Source organism: Heterocephalus glaber, unplaced genomic scaffold (genome assembly GCF_053883595.1).
Source record: "Heterocephalus glaber isolate CG9 unplaced genomic scaffold, H.glaber_assembly_v1.0 deba00001451, whole genome shotgun sequence".
NCBI classification, from domain to species: Eukaryota; Metazoa; Chordata; class Mammalia; order Rodentia; family Bathyergidae; genus Heterocephalus; species Heterocephalus glaber.
Genome location: NW_028258301.1, coordinates 2,912,508 through 2,934,261, shown reverse-complemented (window position 1 = coordinate 2,934,261; position 21,754 = coordinate 2,912,508). Strand labels below are relative to the sequence as shown.

Here is a 21,754-nt window from a genome sequence, read left to right as displayed (position 1 = left end):
CACAATTTATAATAGCTAAATCTTGGAAACAGCCCAGATGCTCATCATCGGATGAATAGATAAAGAAAATACGGTTTTTTTGTTTTTGCTTTCTTGGTACCGGGGATGGAACTTGGGACCTTGTGCTTGTGAGACAGGCAGCGGCACCACTGAGCTAAATCCCCAGCCCAAAATGCGGTTTTTATATACAATGAAGTACTATTCTGCCATAAAGAAGGATAAAGTTGAGACATTTTTAGGTAAATGAATGCACCTTGAGAACATAATTTTAAGTGAAATAAGTCAGACACTTGTGTTTAAATAGCACATTGTTTCTCAAGTGCAAGAAACCCAAAGGATAAATAAGGACTGAAATGGAGGATAGATATTGGGAAGTAGGAAGAAAATGTTCAAATGGGAAGGGGACTAAGGGAAGGGTAAGGGAGAAAGGAAGGAAGGAAATAGGGATAAAAAAATTTTAAAAGAATAAGGAAAACAATAGAAACAAAGTTTTTTAATGAAGAGGGGAAGGATTGAAGGAAAAGGAAGGGAATAAGAAAAAAACAAATTAAGATATGTTAGGTACAGGTACCAATTCCCTATGATGAATATGATCATATGTATGTAAAAAATGTACCAATAAAATTAATTTTTAAAAATCCATGTCATATCCTTGTTGCATTCCTCAATCCCAGGCTAAGAGCAGTACACTGTAGCTGCCAAGAGACTGCTTGGTAATTTTAAAATATTCAGAAATCAACCTAGGAGCTCCAGAGAATTTTAATAGTGACAGGGAAAGAATGTGGTCTTCTGTTCAATTAGATAAACCAGCACACACCATGCCAGGCATGAAGGATATAGTTCTTGACCTCAAAGAGTTTACATTCAGCTAGGCACAGTGTACACATGTGTAGTCACATTTACTCTGGAAGCTGAAGGGGGATCACTTGAGCTCGTTAGTTCAAGGCCAGTGAGAAACCCTGTCTCAAACAAACAAACAAACAAACAACTTACAGTCTTCTGTGGAAGGTAGATCCAAAAGTTAGTTATCACGATTCCATGAGAAAGGGAGTAATATAAGGAACAAGCTCTGTGAGACCTCAAACAGGGAACCATTATTTGGGGAAATATTGGGAAAATTTATTGTCTGTTTCCACTCCAGCATAAACTCCTAACCTGGTAATTCTGTGTGCTTTGTTTACACAATTTGAGTCCCCAGTATCTGGCACAAAGTAGGTGCTCAATAAATTTTTGCTGAATGAATTACCTGGAGTTAAGACTTGAACCTAACTGTGAAGTATGAGTAAGTGTTCACCAAGCAAAAGAAGGGACATTGTGTTCCAGGCAGAGAGAACAGTTCATGCAAAGCCCCGGATATGGGTGTATGTTCTTATTTTCTAAATGATATTTCCCTAAATGGAATTCCAGAGGGCCTTCTTTAAAATATAGATCTTGGTGGGGTTTCTGGATAATGATTTTTCTTGTTTTTAAAGACTGATTTCTCCCCATACATCACTGTGCTGTTTCTTAGTAAGGTTAACCATACCAGTACATCTTAACCAAAAGACTCTTGAACCTCCTTTGATAGCATGGACATTGTTATACCTACCTCCTCTGTTTTCTTCTCTCTGTTGAATCCTGTAAGTAGATATCAGGTGAAGTTGCTCATAGGTAATGTGACCTGTTTTGCCTTGGACAAAGGTCTTGGTTTATGCCTGTTGTCTCCATGTGATGAATAATATAGAATCCTTACCCTCTCAAAGGATTTTAGAGTAGACCAAGAAAAGGAAGTTTCCTTCTCTCAAGCATTAGTCAAGGAAAGTAGTTGGTACGGAAAGCTCCACTGCTACATATTAGGAGCAGTTTTCAACACTTTTCAGTAAATATTTACTGAATGTGACTCTATTCTATATACTCAAGGGACATCTAATGATGAACAACACAAGGTTTCTCCTTGGCCCATAATTCAAACCAGTGATTATATATCTTTCTCGCAGTAGGTCGTAAGAATAACACAATAAATAATGTAAATGTTGAATGAATATTGTCAATCAAGTAATAGATTTTTTAACCTTCTGTCTGCCTTAGTTTTCCTCATCTGTCAATACATCAGTAACTATAACATTACCTTCTTTATAGGATTATATGATATTGATAATGAGAATAAAGAGCTTAGAGCAGTACCTGATACAGTGAATGCTCAAAGGTAACAGCACATTGCAAACAAAAAAAAAGCTACCTATAGTCTTCTGTACCTTAAAAATAAGAAAAGTAGCTCTTTGGAAGCTTTGTCTAAGAAAGGTTACATTTGTTAATTTATTCAACTTTTATTTATTATGAATTAGATATGTGTTTCTCTCTCAAAGAGCTCAAGCTTAGTAGGGGGGACAAGATACAAAAGTGCAACAGTAGGGGAGACAAGATGCAGAAATGTATATGCACTTATACACATCTATGTCAAGAAACAGTGTCCTATAAATTGTGTGGTTGGCTACAGGTCTGCTAAGTACGTTTTCATAGACCAGTCATTGAAAATGTCAGCAGAGGAGTGGATGTTGACTGGTATTAATCAAAGAAGCAACGCCATTGGATTGGAATTTTAGAAAGGTCACTGTGGCTACTAGATGGAGTTTGTCAAAACTAGAGGTAAGGATATGTTTATGATAATAATCCAGGACAAGATCAAGATGCCACATTTACTTTCCAAGCCCTCTCTGGGTCTTTGTGTAATCTGTGTTGCTAACCTTGAGTGTCCCCACTGTAAATTGTATTCTGTGTTTCTGTAAGTAAAGAAGGTTGGGAAAAGTATATTAATTGTGACTCTTTAAGGTAGGCAGAAAGTATGATAGAAGCAAGTGCTGTGACCATGTATGCTTGGGAGGCCTCAGCAACTGATGCATTTCATTTGGGGCCTTGAGTAGCAATTAGCAAGTGCTTTCAGTTGGATGTAATAGACAAGGCTCGAGTCCAGTGGTGATACTGGGGAATTTATGCAAGGTATACAGCTTTTCAGTTGTAGTGTTGGTACTAGAGCCCAAGTATTCTTCTCCCAGTTCACTTTTTTCCAAGTGTAGTAGTATTTAGGCTAGACCAGATTACTGGTTGCTGAATTCTTCAGGTTACCCCAGGAACTATGTGGGTATGGGGAAGACATTTAGCAAGGCCCACTCTCCCCCCAGGCAGGTGAGCAGCACTATTTCATTTGTGTATATATTGGGAATTCATACGATTTTGTTTGGAGAAATGCACTTGCTAGAAAAACGTTTAAAAATAAATCCTCTAGAATTACAAACTGGCCTGATAACTCCTGTAGCATAAAGCTATTCATTCTCCTTTTAAATGAAATACATACATATGTGTGTATGTATGTGTATATACATGTATATGTAACTTTACTAACATAGTAAATAATATTTACACTTAATCTTAGCCAAAAGGCTGAGAAGTGATTAAATAATATTTAGATACACCGTTAACTCTTTTAAGTGCTTCCACTTCCTGGGGTTTTTCTAAAGTCCTGGTTGGGAATACAGGCCAGTGATGAATTCACACTCCAGGCTGAGCATCAGCAGTATCTTCCACGCCTTCCACCCTATCCTGCTGGAGTTCTCTGTGACTAAAGCCCTGTCCAGCTACGAAAGTACAAATTTAATATGTAAACTCTCTTATGTTAGCCTTGCTAAATAAGGTTGCATCCCATAAAACATCAGTAAAATATTGTCTCTGGTGAAAGGCCATGGCTTCAGCTCAACGGCTTTGTCTAAAAGAGCAACTTATGCTTCAGAGTTTCTAGTTTTAGTCACTTGAACATTTCTGGGAGGGGAGAAGACTTTTCTTAGGTGGAATTTTCTGACATCAGAGAAATGATTTTGTGGAAGAGTAGATTCCAAAAATTAACTTTTGAGCCATCCTTGGGATTCATCTATTTTTCATGTATTTCTAAGCAAGGGTATATCTCAGGCTGCTATGTGAATATATTCATTTTACTTTAGCAAATATTTGCCAAGCACCAAGTATAACAGACACTGTGCTCAACTAGTGGAAACAAAGACCTTTGAGTACTTTGAAAATGGGGGCAGGAGGCTTATTCTCTGGCATGAATTCTGTGGAGGCTGGAGGAATAAGCTGCTATAAAGGATCATATAATAAAGAAGCTATTTTTTCTAGTGAGGTTGAATCCCTAAAGGATATTATGATTTTTCCAGGAAGAGAAGGTATCCTAGGTGGAAGAATCAGTAGGAACAAAGTAATTGTGTAGAAGGGTCAAGTATTATGGAGAAATAGACTGTGGTGTCTAGAGCTGCCTATAATGTGAAAGGAATTACCCCCAGAGGAGTCAGGAAACTTAAATGAGAGTCAGCTTGTAAAAAGCCTTGACTGTCATACTGAATAATTGGGCTTGATATAAGATGTGAGGAGCCGGGCATAGTGGTGCACACTTGTGATCCCAGCACTTGGGAGGCTGAGGCAGGAGGTTCAACGTGAGCTCAAGGCCAGCCTGAACTACATAGCGAGACCTTGTCTCAAAACCAAAACAAAACAACAACAACAAAATATATATATGAAAGATTTTTAGGTAGGAGAGTAAATAGAATCTAGGCTAAACTATATGAAATTGATAATATTTGACTGCTTTCCACCTATAAAGACACATTCAGATAGTTCAGCCTAACATAAAAATACTTAATATTTTTGGATATTTACGTGCATGTCATAATCCATAATACTTTCCTTACATGAAGTATCTTATTCCATTCTCACAACCATTATTACTGTCCCCAGTTTAAATAGGATGATGCTGAATAGTTCAGGCAGTATCTTTAGACTTGATCAAAGTCCTGGTCCATGACTTTTTATTAAAAAGGTATGATTTTAATGACTTTAGCCAACTGTCTCCAGGTCTGCATTTATTAAAATAACTCTGATGACCAGTCTGGAAATTGGAGGAACACAGTACTAACTTGGCTCTTCATCTAAGACAGATTTTTTAATTTCCTTCAAAAACTTGATTTCCCTTAAAGATGAGCTGAAAATCTGAGTTAGCCTTTGTGAAAGTTTTGTTTACTAATTTATAGCTTACTATTTATGGACTCAGACATTTTAGAGCTGACTATGTCTTCAGGAATCATCTAATTTAAAAGGCCATTGTTTTAGGCATGTTCTCTAATACTTGAAAATGTGTAACAGTTCATCTTAGGTCGGTAGCTCGGCTATTGATACTACATCAAAGATGTGGGAGGAAAAATCCGTCCTTTTAGCTACCCATATCTTGAGATTGATACACATAGGTTGTGTAGCCTTCTTTGATAATAAATTTTTAATAATGGAGATGTCCATTGAGATTGCTGTGCTAAGCCCTTATGTGTTTTGTTTCCTTTCCATGTACTAACAGACAATAAAGAACACATTTCAAATGGGAATTTGTTCATTATTTGCACTGTAAACCTTGAAGATGACACAGAGTTTTAAAAATCTTAAATGAAGTGAAAGTTTTAATGCTACATGTAATGTGGCATATACGCATTTACATTCATAAAGTTTTTAAAGGCTAATTACTTTTTGTAAGTACAGTATTCTCATTTCATTCATAACATCAGAGCAACCAGATATGATGATTATTTGATTATCCTATGAGCCATTTTCTGGATAATAAGGTGGGCAAGGTACGAGTCAAATAATAAAATCAGAAAGTAGTAGTTTGGGGTAGAGTTAGAATTCTTTTTTATATTTTTTTCTTTAAACTGTTCGTAGACTCTTAGGTTACATGTAACATGGTTTTAAAATCCTGATGTAGGTTTTAAACACTGTGATTTTAGTTAGTCTCTGTTCTCAGTAAGGCAGTAATAGTGAAAAGTTGGATTGAAAAGTGATGTCCGAATGAATAACCCTTCTAAAGAATTATATTTAAGTATAATTTCTGTAATAACCCAGGATTAATGGTGACTTGATTTTTTTAAATAAGTTGTATATTTGTGCATAATTTCAAGGTAAGACTGTTTTCTAGGGGATGAAATTTTGTAGGAGCCCAGCATCATTTGGGTTACCACATATATTGTAAAGGAAGGTTAATATGAAATAGGCATTTGTAGCAAAGAAGACTTTAGGGTTGTAATGTTGAAACGTTTGTTCAAAAACCTTACATTTAAAAAAATACTCATCTTCATTAAAGACGTGATCCTTTTCAAGAGGTATGTTGAACTTGAAGCTGTCATTGCTAAGGAGTTGCTAAGGAGTAGCCAAGGCAAATGAGCTACTCAGCACTAATGTGTAACTTTACTCTTCCGCTTAAAAGTAGTTAAATCATTCCCCTGCTTCAGAATCAGAGAGGCGAAAGCTACAAAGGGTCAAGGGGAGAGTTGCCTCTCTCTGACAATTATCTGACATGCCCCTCTTTGTCTTTCACACTTTTTTCTTCACCTCTCTTAGAAAAAGTAAGCAACTTTTTGGGATATAAGAAGTTTGGAAAGGTAAACTGGTCTTCTAATTAATGCAGACTATTCCCTGGCTAAGGCAGAAGGGAAATGACTGGTCACTGAGAGAAAAGCAGCTGTGGTTTGCTGATCTAGTGCTTCTGCTGATGACCAGCCACAGGAAAGAGATTATATGAACCCAACATCAAGGGTGATTTGAAAAAGGGAGTTAATGTATTAGTGCATAAAGTGCCAAATAATTGTGCATTGAGCATTTGGTTCAAACAGTTGTCTAAAATATTTAGAATCAATCAGTTATGTTCTTTTATTGACCAGGTGCTGATTTTCTATGTGCTGGGGTTTATAAGGAAATAACATACAGTTTCTATCATCCAAGCTCACAGTACATTATGAAAGTAACATGCACTATAATTTATTGACTACATTCTGTAATAGAACTGTTTTAAGGTCATTGAAGTTTAGAATTATGTTCACAGTTAAATTCCTAAAATTTAGGAAGTATTTGGGAACATAAATGTCTTAAAGCTTTTGTAGACAGTTCTACCTGAAGATCAGGCACTCTTCAATCCACTTCCAGTACTAAGGTAGGGACTAACTAGCACACACCAAAAAGAAACAGTGGGCAAAAATGTCACCTTTGTAATTCTCATAAGGCCAGGGATCTGTCATCACCTAGTGGCAGAATTCTGAAATTGCAGGCCAAGCTTTGATCTGTTAAGTACTTGTCTGTCAGTAGATGTCAAAGACATTATTGTAAATGTTACTTTGTGTGAGTAGAATAACTCAGAGAATAAGACTTAACTTTCTTTAGATCTACACTTTTCAATATAAGGTAGTATGTTATAGTAAAAGAGTATGGATTGAGATTTGGCATAGGTAGGTATGAGGCCTAAATTTGTCTCTTACAGCTATGTGATCTCTAGAAAACCACTTCAATTTTTTTAATATTTAGCTTTCTTTTTGGAAATCTCACAGTTACAAGATTTATAGGCAAGCACTTTTTGCAATGTTTGCACATAGTGGATGCTCAATAAATACTAATTCTTGTTCCTTTTATAAAATTATTTACTGACTAAAGGTCTGTCTGCTCACAATTATCATATCATAATATTCCTGTTTATAAATAAAATGTGAAGAGCTCAGAATAGATTAGGAGAATCCCTCGGAGAGGGTCTAGCTAGAACGAGCTGGCTGCTTGTATCCCTCGCCAGCCCTCCTCTCCCGCTTTGTTCTTATTTGAACTATCCAGATTCTTTTTTGAAACCTAGCCTGAAATGCAGTTTCCCCCATGAAGTATCCCACGTCACTCCAAATGACATTCTCACCTGCAACAGCTACGCCTAATTTTGATATTATTCTTTCACATTCTTCCTTATGCTATGAGGATTCTTGTATAAAAAGGAAAGCTGCTTCCCAATTTGATTTTAAGCTCTTTGAGGGTGAGGGATATGATTTTATTTCTTTTTGTTATCCATACCAATAACTTAGCAATGAACTTTGCCCACAGGGCTAGGTAAATGTTTATCTGCAGCAAGCATTTTTTATTAGAACCAGAACAGACAGCTCAGCCTTTGTTTGTTACTATTGTCTTATTATTCTCTAATTGTTTTGAGAGTCCTTGTAACATATCTTCCCCCCAAAAGATTCAGTTATCTTGAGGCCAGTACTAATTAATGCATCTCCATTTTCCATATTAATAGTAATAACTACCATGTACAGTGCCACCCCCACCAAGCTTTTATTTATTTTAATGCTGGCAACAAACTTTAAGGGGAGAATTATTATACCTATTTTATGATTGAGAACACTAAAGCTTATGGAGCCCAACATATTTTCCCTAAAGAGTTGTTCAATGAGTCCTAATTCAATCAAATAAAATGGAACTTCGGTTAGTATTTGACATGATGATGAGTGGGACTGTTGATCTTCATTAATTTCCATACTAGAGTGCTGCCTTTAAATGAGACATAGAAGGTAATTCAACCAATGTTTATAGAGCAGCTACTTGATATAAGGAGTTGTATCCGGGGCTGGAATTTAGCTCAGTGGCACCATGCCTGCCTTGCAAGCACAAAGTCCTGAGTTCGATATCTGGTACCCAAAATAAATAAATAAATAAATAAATAAATAAAGAAAGAAATAAAAATAAAAGGAGTTGTACCCAGAATGGAAGACTAGAAAGGAGCGGAGCTGGAGGGCTCAATCAGTCATTAATTTTGCCTGCCAAGAATTTTTGCTTTCTAGCCTTAGTCTTTTGTATGTCCTCCACTCTTGAGTTTTCTGTTCATTTTTTAAATTAATGTATTTTATTAGTACATGTTTGCAGTACATAATGATTACATTTATCATAGGAAATTTGTACATGTACATAACCCCCTCTCTGAATTTACAGCTTGATTATAATGATAGATTAAATGAGACATCTGGAGGATGTTCTTAGCTAAAAGCATGTTACAAATAAATATCTTCGTTTTTTCAATGAGAAAAAATTGAGCATGTCTTCCACCCTCCCTTTTCTTTCTCTTCATGTCTATGCCCATCTTTCTAATACATTCAGCACATATTTACTGAGCACATTATTCTATGACTTGTTGGAGGGAAGATTATACTTTTAGATAAGGAAGGAAAATACCTTTCTGGACGCATACTTAGATGTAACAGTTTTCAGTACTGTGATGTTGAGTGTTGCATGTGAAGTACCCATTGCAGTGTTTACATACATTTACATACAGTCGACTCCTGGCAAAAGATAGCATTTTTAGGCTCACTTTATGAATCCTATTATTTCTTTATTTTATCTTCTCCACCCTCCCCCACTTCTCCTCTCCTTTTCACCTTCCTCCATCTTTCTCCTCGTACTCCTACTCCTTTTTCCATAGTTGTACCTCCCTTGCCTTTTACAGTATATCTATTCCTTTATTGGTAGTTATAAAATTATAAATGAGTCCAGAATTTTTTAAAAACCCGTATTAAATTATTTTCAAAACTGTATGAAACTAATTTAGCATCCTACTCTTTAACCGTATGAAGGGCTATCCCATACTTCATCTGCCTAGTGTACTTATGTTTTTAAAAGTTTCTATTTAGACTAGGGTTTTACGTTTTTTTGTTTTGATTTTATTTTTAGTAAAACTCTTCTGAATTAATGGAAAAGACCCTACATTCCTTAGTACAAAGATCTTCAGAAATCTCTGTGTGTTTTCACATCAACTCTGCAGAATTTTCATGTGCTGTGGTGAAGAGTATGTCAGTGAAAAGTCCTGTTACCCCACATAAATTAGATTCCTTGGATATATGTGTATTTACCTTTTTGAGAATTTTGTAAATAAGGTCATCTTCCTGTCTTTTACATTTTTTTTCCCAGAAAGACATCCTAGTGCTCTAAGAGTGTGGTCAGAGGCACGTTTGAAAGAGCAAATGTACATCGATTCTGGAAAGAAGCCTTCTACTTTCAGCTGCAGCTTTAGCATAATGCTTAGGGTTTTGCTAAGAAAATGGGAAGATCAAGTATGAATTTACTCTTAGTTCAGTGTACCTGTACAAGTGAATTCTTGGCAATTTAAGCAGACTAGAGATCCATTTGTCACATTTCCCCATACAATAGCATTCTTTTAGCTCTTTCCCCCAGTGTGTAGTAGACACTACTTAGGAGAGAGAAAGGAATTAGTCAGGTCATATATCTCTGAGAAAACATCGACAGTGGATTTCTGATCCCGTGATAGAGACTCCTTAGTGTGATTCTGGTGCATCTTTCTTGCTTTGTGGTATGTTTACATTTTTCTATAAAATTAATGTTTCTAGAGGTGATGAAAAGACAAGACCAATGCCACAATTCAACAAAGGAAAATTAAGCTTTACATTTTATCAAAAGCCTTTAAATATAGCATACCATTGTCTGAGCAGACTGATTGGATTTCCCCTAAGAAAAAAATACCAGCAGTGTATGTTTATTTTTCAAGGGAAGAGAGAAAGGATAAAAATAAATTGGACCATGGGAAAATGTCAGATTGCAGTCACTGATGACGCTATTTAAATTGTGTGCCATAATCATCTTAGGGCAGAGCACATGGAATTCCTGATTTCTGCATAACAGTGAAGAACCAGCAATGATCTATTTGTATATGTATAGATATGTGTGTCTGTTCACTCTACCTTCCCACCTCATTTTGCTGATTCAATTGAGGGGCAAGAAGAGGTAATCTAGGGAGCCGGAACAGGAAGAAACGGGCTGTAGCTGTGCTCAGAGTGACTGGTGTGAAGAGAAGCTCAGTCTGACTTGGAGTTTTGTGCTGTTGCACGTGAATGCTCTGGAACTACCCTAATTGACTGAAAATGAGCTGGCTACAGTCATATGGAACAGGTCTGTTTAGCCACATCATTCGGTAGCATGGCAGATGGTAGTCTGTCAATGGGTGGTATTGATTGGCTGAATTTGCCTTAGGGTAACAAGACTATGGGTCCTTAAACTCCTGCTTCATCCTATTTTCCTTTGTGCAGCCATGTACAGTAGTGGTTTTCTCTTCTCACTTCCCGCAGTCTCCAGTATCTCCTTTTCCCCTTTTCAAATCAAAAGTCTTCCTTGGTAATCAAGATAGAGAGGTTACTTTGAGATTAAACACTCTAAATTATCACCAAGGCAAGAAAACTTGAGAATATTTTATTTACTAGGCTGATTACATTATAATGTTTGAAGAAAGTGACATTTTTTAATTAGTGTTTAAGACATATGGTGAGTGTACAAATTAGCTTATTTCATACAACCAGAATTTGATGAGAGCAACTCCTCCTTCTCACTCCCCAGTTAAAAATTATCACTTGAAATTTAATATATGCAAGGACGTTAAATGATATTAAGTGATACAGACTTGTCTTAGAGATGAAGGAGACAGTCACTGCTGTGTTGCGTGGATGGGCTGGAAAAATACTAATATTGACATCTGTGTTTGCAAGAGGATGTAGAAATTCCAGAGTTTAAAATTTGTCCAGTGAAGAAAGCAAAATCCCAGGTATCGGTGTGTGTTGGTTTCTTTTTTTTAGATACATGGGAACACGGAATGGTGCATGCATGCTTTGTAAGCAGTATGCCTGTCCTTAAAATATAAGTGATATAATTTATTTTTATTCAGGAGATTTTATATCCTTTTAACATCTCCCTCTTATCACTTGGAGTTTTCAACTTGGGACATTCTCTTTGTTAGTGCCAGAGGAGTAGATTAATTGGAATAGAATGGTACATACGAGATGCCGAGTTAACTATATTTCCAAAATAGTGTACAGCGGAAATGTTCTACTTCAAGGCAGATCTTAGAGGAATAGAACGGCCTTGTGTAGAGATGTGTTTGTTTATAATTGTTCATATAATTGAGTTTTTAAGAGATGTTTAATTTTTTTTAGTGTCATTACTTTTAGGCATCTGGTTATTTCCTACAAAGAGGAGAGACCATATCAAACAAACCTAATGTTTTACTCAGAAGAAAAGTTGCACCCTTAAACTCTTACCTCCATCTTGTGTGTTTCATCCACACACTTTTAAATCTGGTTTTCATCATGTGTAAATATTTTTCTCATTTTCCTAAAGGAAAATATTTTCAAGGGGCTTCTGTTTTTTCCCTCTTGCTGTGTGTTGTATTTTCCTTGTTCATTCTGTGCTGATGAAAACAAAGCTTATTTGTGTTTCATTTTTCAGTTTTTAGGATTTTTGTTAGTTTTTTTTTTTTTTTTGCTTTCCTTCCACACTTTAAGTCATGAAAAGAAAATTTATTTATTTATACATACAAGATACAGCAAGAGACAATCTTGCCTGTTAGAATGCTAGTGTTTCTCTTGTCACATCCTATACCCAAAAGCTATTTAAAAGGGGGCGGGGGGGGGGGAAGCACACTGCTTTAAGATGATTCATTTGAATCTGTACACTTTACCCACCTGGTGGTTATATAGTGAACTGTTACTTTAAAGAGTAGTTTCAACACCAGCCATGTTTGGGGCAGGCTGCTCTTGCAAAGAGAGTAATACGAATAACAGGAGTCTACCGTGTGTGAGATAAGAGGAAAATTCAGCTCACTGGCTAGAGGTTTTAATGTGCAAACTCTAGGGAAATAGTATATTGACTGTTCCGTGGCATGCAAGAAAATTGAACTACCCTTTGCAGACGGAGTGCTTTGCAAAAGATTCTGTTTCTCTTAAAACAAAATCTGTGGCAAGATGTTTGAAATCAGCAGGACGCTAAATGCTGCTTTGTTAAATAATGAGGTAGTATTTTGTCACTTTTTTCTGGCCAGCATCTGTTCCCCCCCCTTCATTTTTTCCCTGTGTTTATAAAGAACCCCCCTCCCCCAGGAAGTCAAGGAAATAAAACTTACGCTTCCATTTCTGTTCTTCCTTTCAGTGCTTTTGGAGAATTTGGTTGTCTTTTTTTTTATTTGCAGTTTCAGCCGGCTGCTGTTTCCTAGCCCATTGTGCCACGTAAGGCTTCTCCACTGCGCGGAGTAGGTAGTTATTAACGCTGAATTGGCTTCTGGTACAGTCCATCTGGACTCTGTGTGGGAAAGCTGGCTGCCGGCGACTGATGCTGAGATATCTGCAACCTTTGGGATGTGTGCATGGTGGTGAGGGGCTGACTGATATGAGATTACTTCTTTTAAGGGAAATTGTTATTAGTGAGTCAAGAAACTGCTCATTTATGGTAAGAGGAATACAGCGGCGGCGCTGGCAACCCCAAAGCCCTGGGATATCATTTTTAGGTTGCCTTAGCTGCTTGAGTGAGACAAGTTTCTTTCTGTGGTGGTGGAGGATTGTAACGGAAAAAAAATTCCTGCATGACTGGGAGACTCACCTATCTGATTCTTGAGGTAATATATTGAGAATCTGTTGCTTTACAAATGTCACACCACTGATGTAGTGGTCATCCCCTCACTCTGAAAGATGAATAGTACTATTGGAAATGCAATAATAAGGTTGACTTTTCCCAACAATAGGATTCTGTCTTTGTCTTTAGAGAAAAGGCCTCTGAGGACATTTGTGCATTTGAGGATTCTGTTGAAAGACTTTAGAGTGGAGGTTTTTGGAGAAGTGATCAATACAAAGTGCATGGATTTTTAGCCTGGCAATACCAGCTAATTATTTATACTGCAATATACAGTTACTATTTCAGAAAAGTGGCCTAGATATCTTTTGATATACTTTATGTTGATTTAGGCTCACCAAGTGTGCTGAGGTTAGAACGAATGGGAGAAAAGGCTTTTTTTTTTCCTTTTAGAAATTCCATCCTTTATAAACTACAGAGAAATATCAAGTAAATATTTTGTTCCAAGTGAGCTGTTTTAATTTATGTGTTTGTCAGCACTATGTTAATATTTACTTTTCACAATATTTTGATACTGGTGAAATCACACTCAGAGTTTCTGTTGTTGATTTGAGACACATGCACCTACCCTGTGTACATATGTTGAGCCGTTTAGAACACTTTACCTGTGAATTCATCCTTAATAAACACTTAACAGATATTATATAGTGCTATTATAACTCATGGGACACTTTATAGATTTGCTAAAGAAATTATTTTAAGAGTGTGCTTAATCCAGTATTGTTCCCCTGGAAAGGATTATAATGTTAACATTTTTGTTTTTATATTCTATGTCTTTTTATTTCTAATAGCTGAACTTATTTCTATTTAAGACTAATAGTTCATGTAGTATGCACAACACGTCCTGTCTTATGGTGTATCTATTTTTAGTGTTTATATATGTATGTGTATTCATGAAATAGTAACTTAGAGAAAATAGTTTTAATCTTTAAAATGTAAAAGTTATTTTCTTTTCTAATACTTTTTCACAAACACATTTATTCTTGGACTTTGAACCCAGGAAAACAGCATATTTTTTACCCTGTTTCTACTTTCCCTAGTTCTGTCTCACTTTCCAATTGAACCAAATATTATGTTGAATTTTGGCGGTATTTGTTACCTCTGTATGTTTATTGATAAACAAATAAATTAAATAGTGATAAATTAGCCTTTTGTATAGGTATGAAGCATAAACTTCTCAGGAAGGTCACTTTAAAAACCCAGATCAGAAAAAAAAAATATTTACTACTGAAAGCTTGGTAGCATAGATGCTGTGTAATGTATAACATCAGCAGATAATCTATATACATCACCACGCACTTGCTAAATGTCTCTTTGCAAATCTTTGAAGAGACCAAAAGCAAAAGGGCATTATTTGAAGAACAGAAGCAAAATCACTTGTTTAGTTAAGATGAGCACTCTGCACAGGTAATGAAATGAGGCTGTTTTATTTCAGAAGAATATTTTACTTGTAGAATGGTAGGGAAAGCAGAGGGAGAATATGTTTTAATGATTTTTAAAAATTCAGATCATGCCCCTAAGTTGAGAAATAAATTCATTTAAATAAATCATTCATCATTCTCTTTTGAAAAGCTCAAACAGAAAGCAGAAAGGTAAAGGCTGACAGCTGCCCCCTTCTTTCCTCCAGATTTTTTCTTTTTTGTTTATTGGGAAATAGTTTTCTGAGGCAAACTTGTGTGAACCTAGTTCATAGAGCAAGCTTAATCCCAAACTTGCATACTTTAGCAGTGCTGGCCATGTTAGCTCCAGAAGGAGCATTACTAAAAAATCAGCAATATTGGGAAATAATAAAGTTAAAATGTAGAAGTATTAGCACATTAAAGTGCTTTTGTGGTATCTTTAAGCCTAGAGGCAGATCATTAAATATGCATTTCGCTAGAAAGCAACTGTCAAGAAAGATAAGGTGGTTGAAAATATTCAACACCAGAAAAGCCTTCCATCCAAGGGATGGAATCTGCATCCCTCAGGACTGGAGAAAGGAAGGACACTCCCACTGTTAAGGTTTGCAAGCTTCCAGTGACCTGCAGTTGTTACAGTACTTTTGAGCTGGAAGGAAGGAAAAGGTAAAAATACAAGCGTGGCTGTTGTTGCTTCAGCCGGGGCTTAATTACCAGACACAAGAAGCAGTTCAGAAATCTGGTCTCTGTTGTTGTAGAGGTCACCAAATCATTAACATCGCCAATCTGGCAGTAGCTAATTTAAATAGCACCTGATGTTGCAACGCCTCCCTTCGTTTCCCCAGCCAATCAAATTCTGGCTTCGGCTGACAGATGGTCCCATAAATGGATGTAAAAAGGGGAAGCTTCGAGCCAATTTCAGCAAGGCTCTGTTCAGTTGTTCTTATCTACATCCTAGAATCAGAGGGTTTCAGCTCACTGCTCCTTTTCTTTCTTTTTTTTCTTTCTCTCCCCGCCCCCCAAATAATTGATTTACTTTACAATCATCCACACTGTGTTTTGTGGATCTTTAAATATATATAACAATCGTAGTCATTTAAAAAATATATTCTGAAACCTTTCCAAATTTTAAGAGAAGAGTCGAAGCTCTGCAAGACCCAATATTTGCCAATAAGAATGGTTATGGTAGGTATGACTAGATTTATAATCTGTTGTTTGCGTTGCTGGAGGGAAGACAAGCATCTACACCTTGACCAGTCTTATGCTTGCACAAGAGTTTAGTTCTCCGTTGTTGTTTGGTTCCTGCATTTACTATATCTTTTGTGTAGAATGCAGGTAGGTCCTTTTATTGAAAAACAGTGGGGAGGTAGATTGTCATTTTTAACAGGTCATTGTCAGATTTCCCTTCCACATAAAGACAGGGTGGGGGTGGGCTGAAATAATTGCTGGTTTGTTGAAAGAGATTATATTACTTGTAAAAGAAGCGTTTTCTCTTTGTAAGGGAGAAGGGGTTTGTCTACATGCCTGGGTTTTGTGGGGCTGGGGTGAATACAGCGGGGTTAGGAATCTCTCCATTTCTGTGCTGGAGATTTAAACCTCAAGAGGTACTGCCTGAATGTTGAACACTGAGATGGTCAGTTGTGTTTCAGGGGACTGCGCAGTCAAAACGGCAAAGAGTGTGATTTATTTGGGCTTCAGTAAATGCTGCATCTTGTATTTCAAAGAGTTTCCTGTCATGACCTCATAAAAAAGAGGAGGCGGCTTGTATGTGTAGCAGTGCCTGGCGTGTTGAGTTGTTGCTTCCTTCTCTGGGCAGCGGCTCTGTAAGAAGGAATGTCAGCTTTTACATAACGTTCCTTTCCGCTTTTGACACACTGTGTGAGGGTCCATCTTCTTCTGATCACAGATGGAGTGGAATGGCTTGAAGATGGTAAGTGAAAAGAGGAAGGCAGCTTGGAGGTTCCAGTCCTGTGTGTGTGTGTGTCTGTGTGTGTGTGTGTGTGTGTGTGTGTGTGTGTGTGTGTGGTGGACTGTGCATTGTAAATCACTGTGGTGATCGTTTGTGTGTGTTTATTAGTATTTTTCTTTTCTGAGAACCAGAATCTGCCACCAAGTATAATGGTATTGCATGCACACAGGCACACACACTGCCTTTTCCATCTAACACACATTTTAGCCAAGCAAGATTGGTGTCTTTTTTGACAATCACAGTGTCACCGTCACTGTTGGCTGGCGTGTCCACTGCCTCTGTGAGCCTTCAGTGGAATTACATGACTGTTAAAGTTAAAGGCACATTTCTTTTTCAGTCTCCTACTAGGAGTGATGGGGAAGGCTGAGAAGGAGGGGTGGAGGAGGTAAGATTCAGTACAGGCAGATGCAATTGTGAAACAGGACTTTTGGATGTGGATGGGAAAGTGGAAAACCTTTCTGCCAAAGTAGTAAATCTATTTATAGCATCATCTTTTTCTGAAAAAAAGGAAGCAAGGAAACTCCTTGAGTGCCGCTCCTGTCCCCTGATGTTGATCCTGAAGATATGGCACAAAATGGCATGATCAAATGCCATGAGCACCCACTTTGACTTTGAATTTTCATCAGCAGTAGCTTTTATGGGCTTTCAGGGGTGGGTAGGGGGAAGGCTGTAAATTCATATTCATCTCCCTTATTTTTCACTAAAGAAGCCTAAGGAGGACTTTTTTCCCCGCATAGATGTTATAACAAAGCTGTGGTCTTTTTCCCATTCTTAGAGGATTGCCTTTGTCTGGCTGCATGTTTTGATGGGTGTAAAACAAATAAGATTAGACCGAGCAGCCCAACTGAAAGCGATAGCTGGGAGGAAAACCCAATGAAAGGTTGCCGGGGAAACGAACAGAGGAGAAGCCGAGTAGGGAGCAGGTGGCTATCATGAGAACACACTGCAAACAGTGTAAAAAAAGAGGGGGGAGAGCAGGACCATGATTATCTTTGCTATTCTTTGTGGCCAGCCCAACTTTAATTATTCTTTATAAATAGGTGTTAATTACATTTCTAACTCTGGTTTACAGTGATTTTTAGAAATCTATTTTTAAGCATCTGTTCAGTCTCCCCTGGTTTTCTTTTTGTTTGTTTGTTTAAAAAAGAGAGGGAGGGAAGGGGGAGGGGGAGGGAGGGTAGAGAATCTTGCTTTTTCTTTTTTCTTTTTCCCCCTTTTCCCTGCTGTGAAATTGTACGTGCTAAAAATCTCAAGGAATTCTATGAGACCATTTGAAAAAAAATGTAAATTTTATTGAATGAAGTTGATGGAAGCATAATAGTGAACTCCCACAGCTGATAGGTTCTGTAAATGATTTCTTAGAAATTTCCAGCAAATATTCATAGGAAAAATATAAGTAGACTAGATTTCCCATTAGCAGTGATTTCATGTTAGGTGATACTGATATTTTTAGTAAATCAGATGTTGATACTATAGTTCTGAGGAGTTCATTGTATGTCTCATTTTATATCCCAAGTAGAGATTACTTTAAAAAAATAATAAAGGAATTGTTCTATTCTAGCTCTTTGCTTCCTTTTTCTCCCCATGCCTTCAGCCACAGGATCCTTCAGGCTGCACCTTCATAACCATTCCTTCCCGTTGGCATTTGGTCTTGACTCTGGAGTTGGCATAAAACTGAGTGAAAAGCTGATTTTTTTTTTTCCTAGTGTCTCTGAATGTCTGGGACCCATGCATGCGCTGGGTGACAGGGATCTCTAGCTTTTTCTCTCTCATAGTGTGCTTTACCAGTAGTGTCTTTTTCCCATGATGGTGGATACCAGAAGGACTGAAAAATACACTACTTGGGTGAATAGGAGGTAAAAATAACTAAAACAGTGATCTTTATGGTTTCTTCCTGGGGGAGAAAATAAATACATCATCATTTAGCTAATTATAAGCCCCAAAATGAGAGATTAAAAAATACTGAAATACATTAAAAGGTTAAAAAATATAATTGAAGTACTCTTAAATTTTACTTTCCCCATTGCAAATCTCTCCACACCTTCCTCCACCATTCTTTCTTCCATACAGATGCTTCTTTTTGTTTTGTCTTCTTACTGAGGGTTTTTAATATTTTGTTTTGACTCTTGAGGTAAAAATAAATAAACATATTTTTTGTTCTATACTTGAACCTCACTCTCCTATGATGAGTGAATAAATATGTTACCTTTTAAAAACAGAATAATTTGTTTTTCTCTAGTATAGTTTCCTTTATTTTATTTTGAGTATTTTCTGACAGTTTTTACTTAGGGGAAAATAATTTCCATAAGAACTGTCATGTTGGCTTGGGTTGTAAAAGAGACACGTGATTCTGCTGCTGACCTTTCTTGCTTCTTTGTCTTAAAAAAAAAATAATGCCTACTACCTGCGTGTGGAGGTGTGCCGTTGTGGAAGCACAAGGCTGAGTGCACATTTATTGAGAAGTAGAAACCTGATTGGAAATATGTCTCAGAAAAAAAAACACCTGACTATCACAGTTTTAATGATCTGAATGTTCGTATATCTCATAGTAATATAATGGCTAAATTATTTACTATTTAAATTTTGAAAGAGTCAAATGAGCATAGGTGGGGAAGTAGTTGAAAATTTACTTTCACAATCATTAATGTACAAGGTGATTTTAATATCTCATTTTTTAAAACTAACAAGCAGCCATTCATTTGGCTCTTAGCCCCATTCATTCCTAACTGGCACTCATTCAAGTCATCCTTCTGGCCAGATATAGATGGGCTTGCTTCTGTTTGATGGTTTGCACAAAGCCTTCAAACTTTTTCTCTCCCTGCATCCCTTCTTTGGTTTTTTAAATATTAGGATTTTGTTATAAGAGTAAGGGTAGGTTGCTATAAAGGAGCAGTAGTAAAATATATTTTATAAAGCAAGAGAAAGAAAATGAACTGCATGAATGTCTTTTAGTCTCAAATTCAGTCTTGCAAAGGGGATTTGAGACATGCTAGACTTCAAATATTTTAAATTTAGAATTTCTATTGGAAATAATCTATTTGAAATTTCATATCTAGAAATTATTGCATGGATGGTGCTTTCTGTATGTGTGTTCTGTATCTCTAAAAGTATTATTGGATGGATGGAAGTATGTCTCTCAAGTTAGAGTTACTATGAACAATGAAAGGATTTCCTCAGTGCAAGTCCTTTTCTTTGGTTAGATTTTTTTCCCTTTGCACTTATCTTCTTATTGTGAGTGGATTCTCTTCCTATATGTAGACAAAATACAATTCCTTCCATGAAGAGATATGCTGCCTCATTTAGACTTTGACATCTTAATACCTTGTTTTAATTTTTAAAAAAGAAATTATATGTACCGCAAGTAAGGAATGGCAGTCTTGATAGAGGTCGTAATATATGGACAGAAGTCCTTTGGCCTTGACAAATTTCCTCATCAGTTCCAGTGATATGTGGCCACCAGGAACTTAATTTATTGCTGGAAATTTAATGTGTACATTTTTTGGTGAGTGGGCCAGCGGATACTTGATATAGGAGTATGCGCTGCCAAGTGCTGCAATGCAGTATTTTTTTTTTCCAATGTCATTGGGAGTTTGGGGGTAAGAATGGACATGAACATTCTTAAGCTTTTATCTTACTATTTATTAGTTGATGAGCCATGTTGTACAGAATTGATCAGTTTCCTTTTTGAAAGTAAAGTCAACCTTTTATTGCCTGCCATCCATTCCCCATCCATTTGAGGGGTATGTGGCATATATGTGTGTGTGAAAAAGAAAGGGAGATAGATTTTATATCTGTTTGTTGCTGAATTCCTTGTCTTAGGTTTTCCATATTTGGTGTTATCAACTGTGTATCATGCTTACTTATGAGTATATGTATACCTGTAAATGGAAAGAAAACCAAATCAGGCTGCCACCCCTGAGAAGTAGCTTCTTTTCTTCATAAACTCCAAGAATCTGCTTATTAGAAAAATATGAAATTTCAAATATACATCAGAAATAAATATATCTGTAGCCTACAGACTCCCATTAGTAAAGGGACACTTTTCTGTAGCTTCCACTTGAGGAATTATAAATGTGCAAATCCTGAAAGCTGCCCTTCGAATCAGGGCTTGGGTTCAAATTAAAATGTGTGTGTATCTGTGTGTGGGAGAAGAGTTGTTATTCATTGGGAGCATTTGAACATAATCCTACCATTGATAAAAACAAGGAGATGAGATAGCTGTGTTAGCATCCTGTGTTTTGTTTTTTAAGTTTTTATGAGTGTTTGCGAGTATGTGTGTGTTTTGGGATTCTTGGGGTTTTGAAATCTTAGCTTATTTTAAGGGTAGAGGACTTTTGTAGGTCAGTGGCTTTCTAAAGGAAAAAGAGAAAGTGACCTTTGGGAGAATGGGTGTGACCTGTCACGAGCAGTGATTGTCTTAAATTAGCCATCTATATCAATGAGAAGAGAAGGGCTGAGGTCAAGAGTGGAGAGGGGGTACCAACATGTGGATCCATACTTTTCTGGTGTCGGAGATAATGAGTGATAAATTTGAACTGGTGCAGTGCAGGATGCCCTGTAATTTCTCAGAACCTTGACTTTACAGGTCCATTACTTCCTTGCTTATTTGTTCACACCTTTAATTATATCCAGTTTGGGATGTTAGCTGGGAGCATGAAGATGAACCATTTTGTTTATTGTTTACTTCATTAATTATCCAGAAAGTGTGTTCATAATAGCATTGGAGCATCAGTGTTAGGAATCAAGCGCTTTGGAAATGAAATTGTTATAAAAGGACAAAAAATAAGAAAGCAGTCAGTCAGCTAGCTTGCTTTTGATTTAATATCCACTCTGTTTAATGATGGTACTTATGTGGTTCTTTATACATTCATTATGAAATAAAGTATGCAATGTCAGTGCTCTTAATAGGTTGATGGTCCCCTCATCCCTTCCTCCCCGCCCCAACACTGAGAGTCTCCATACCATTTTAGGACTGACCATTTTTGCTATGCAAGGCTCATTATTGAGATTCTTGTTGTAGTTAACTCTAGAGATACTTTCCTTCTCAATAAGGATCTCTCTTTATAAGGAACAAAAAGGCTTGAGAGCCATAAAGAAATCCTTAAATACATTTTGG

General features: G+C 36.8%; 1 protein-coding gene across 17 annotated transcripts in view; it reads left to right on the top strand.

Annotated features, from left to right (window-relative positions):
* The window catches only part of Elavl4 (ELAV like RNA binding protein 4), a 147,540-nt gene that overhangs the window by 44,782 nt on the left and 81,004 nt on the right, over positions 1-21,754 (top strand). For 3 of the 17 annotated variants that reach the window (XM_087214846.1, XM_087214847.1, XM_004869280.4), the window contains exon 1: positions 15,579-15,854. The exons of 2 other annotated variants lie outside the window; for them this stretch is intronic. In XM_087214846.1, coding sequence (XP_087070972.1) covers positions 15,846-15,854 — 9 coding nt within the window. In that variant the 5' untranslated portion in view covers positions 15,579-15,845. Of the gene's footprint in view, positions 1-12,954; positions 13,259-15,578; positions 15,855-15,914; positions 16,005-16,430; positions 16,600-21,754 lie in introns of those variants that run through there. 12 more of the 17 variants (XM_087214844.1, XM_087214849.1, XM_004869278.4 and 9 more) reach the window with 10 other exon arrangements.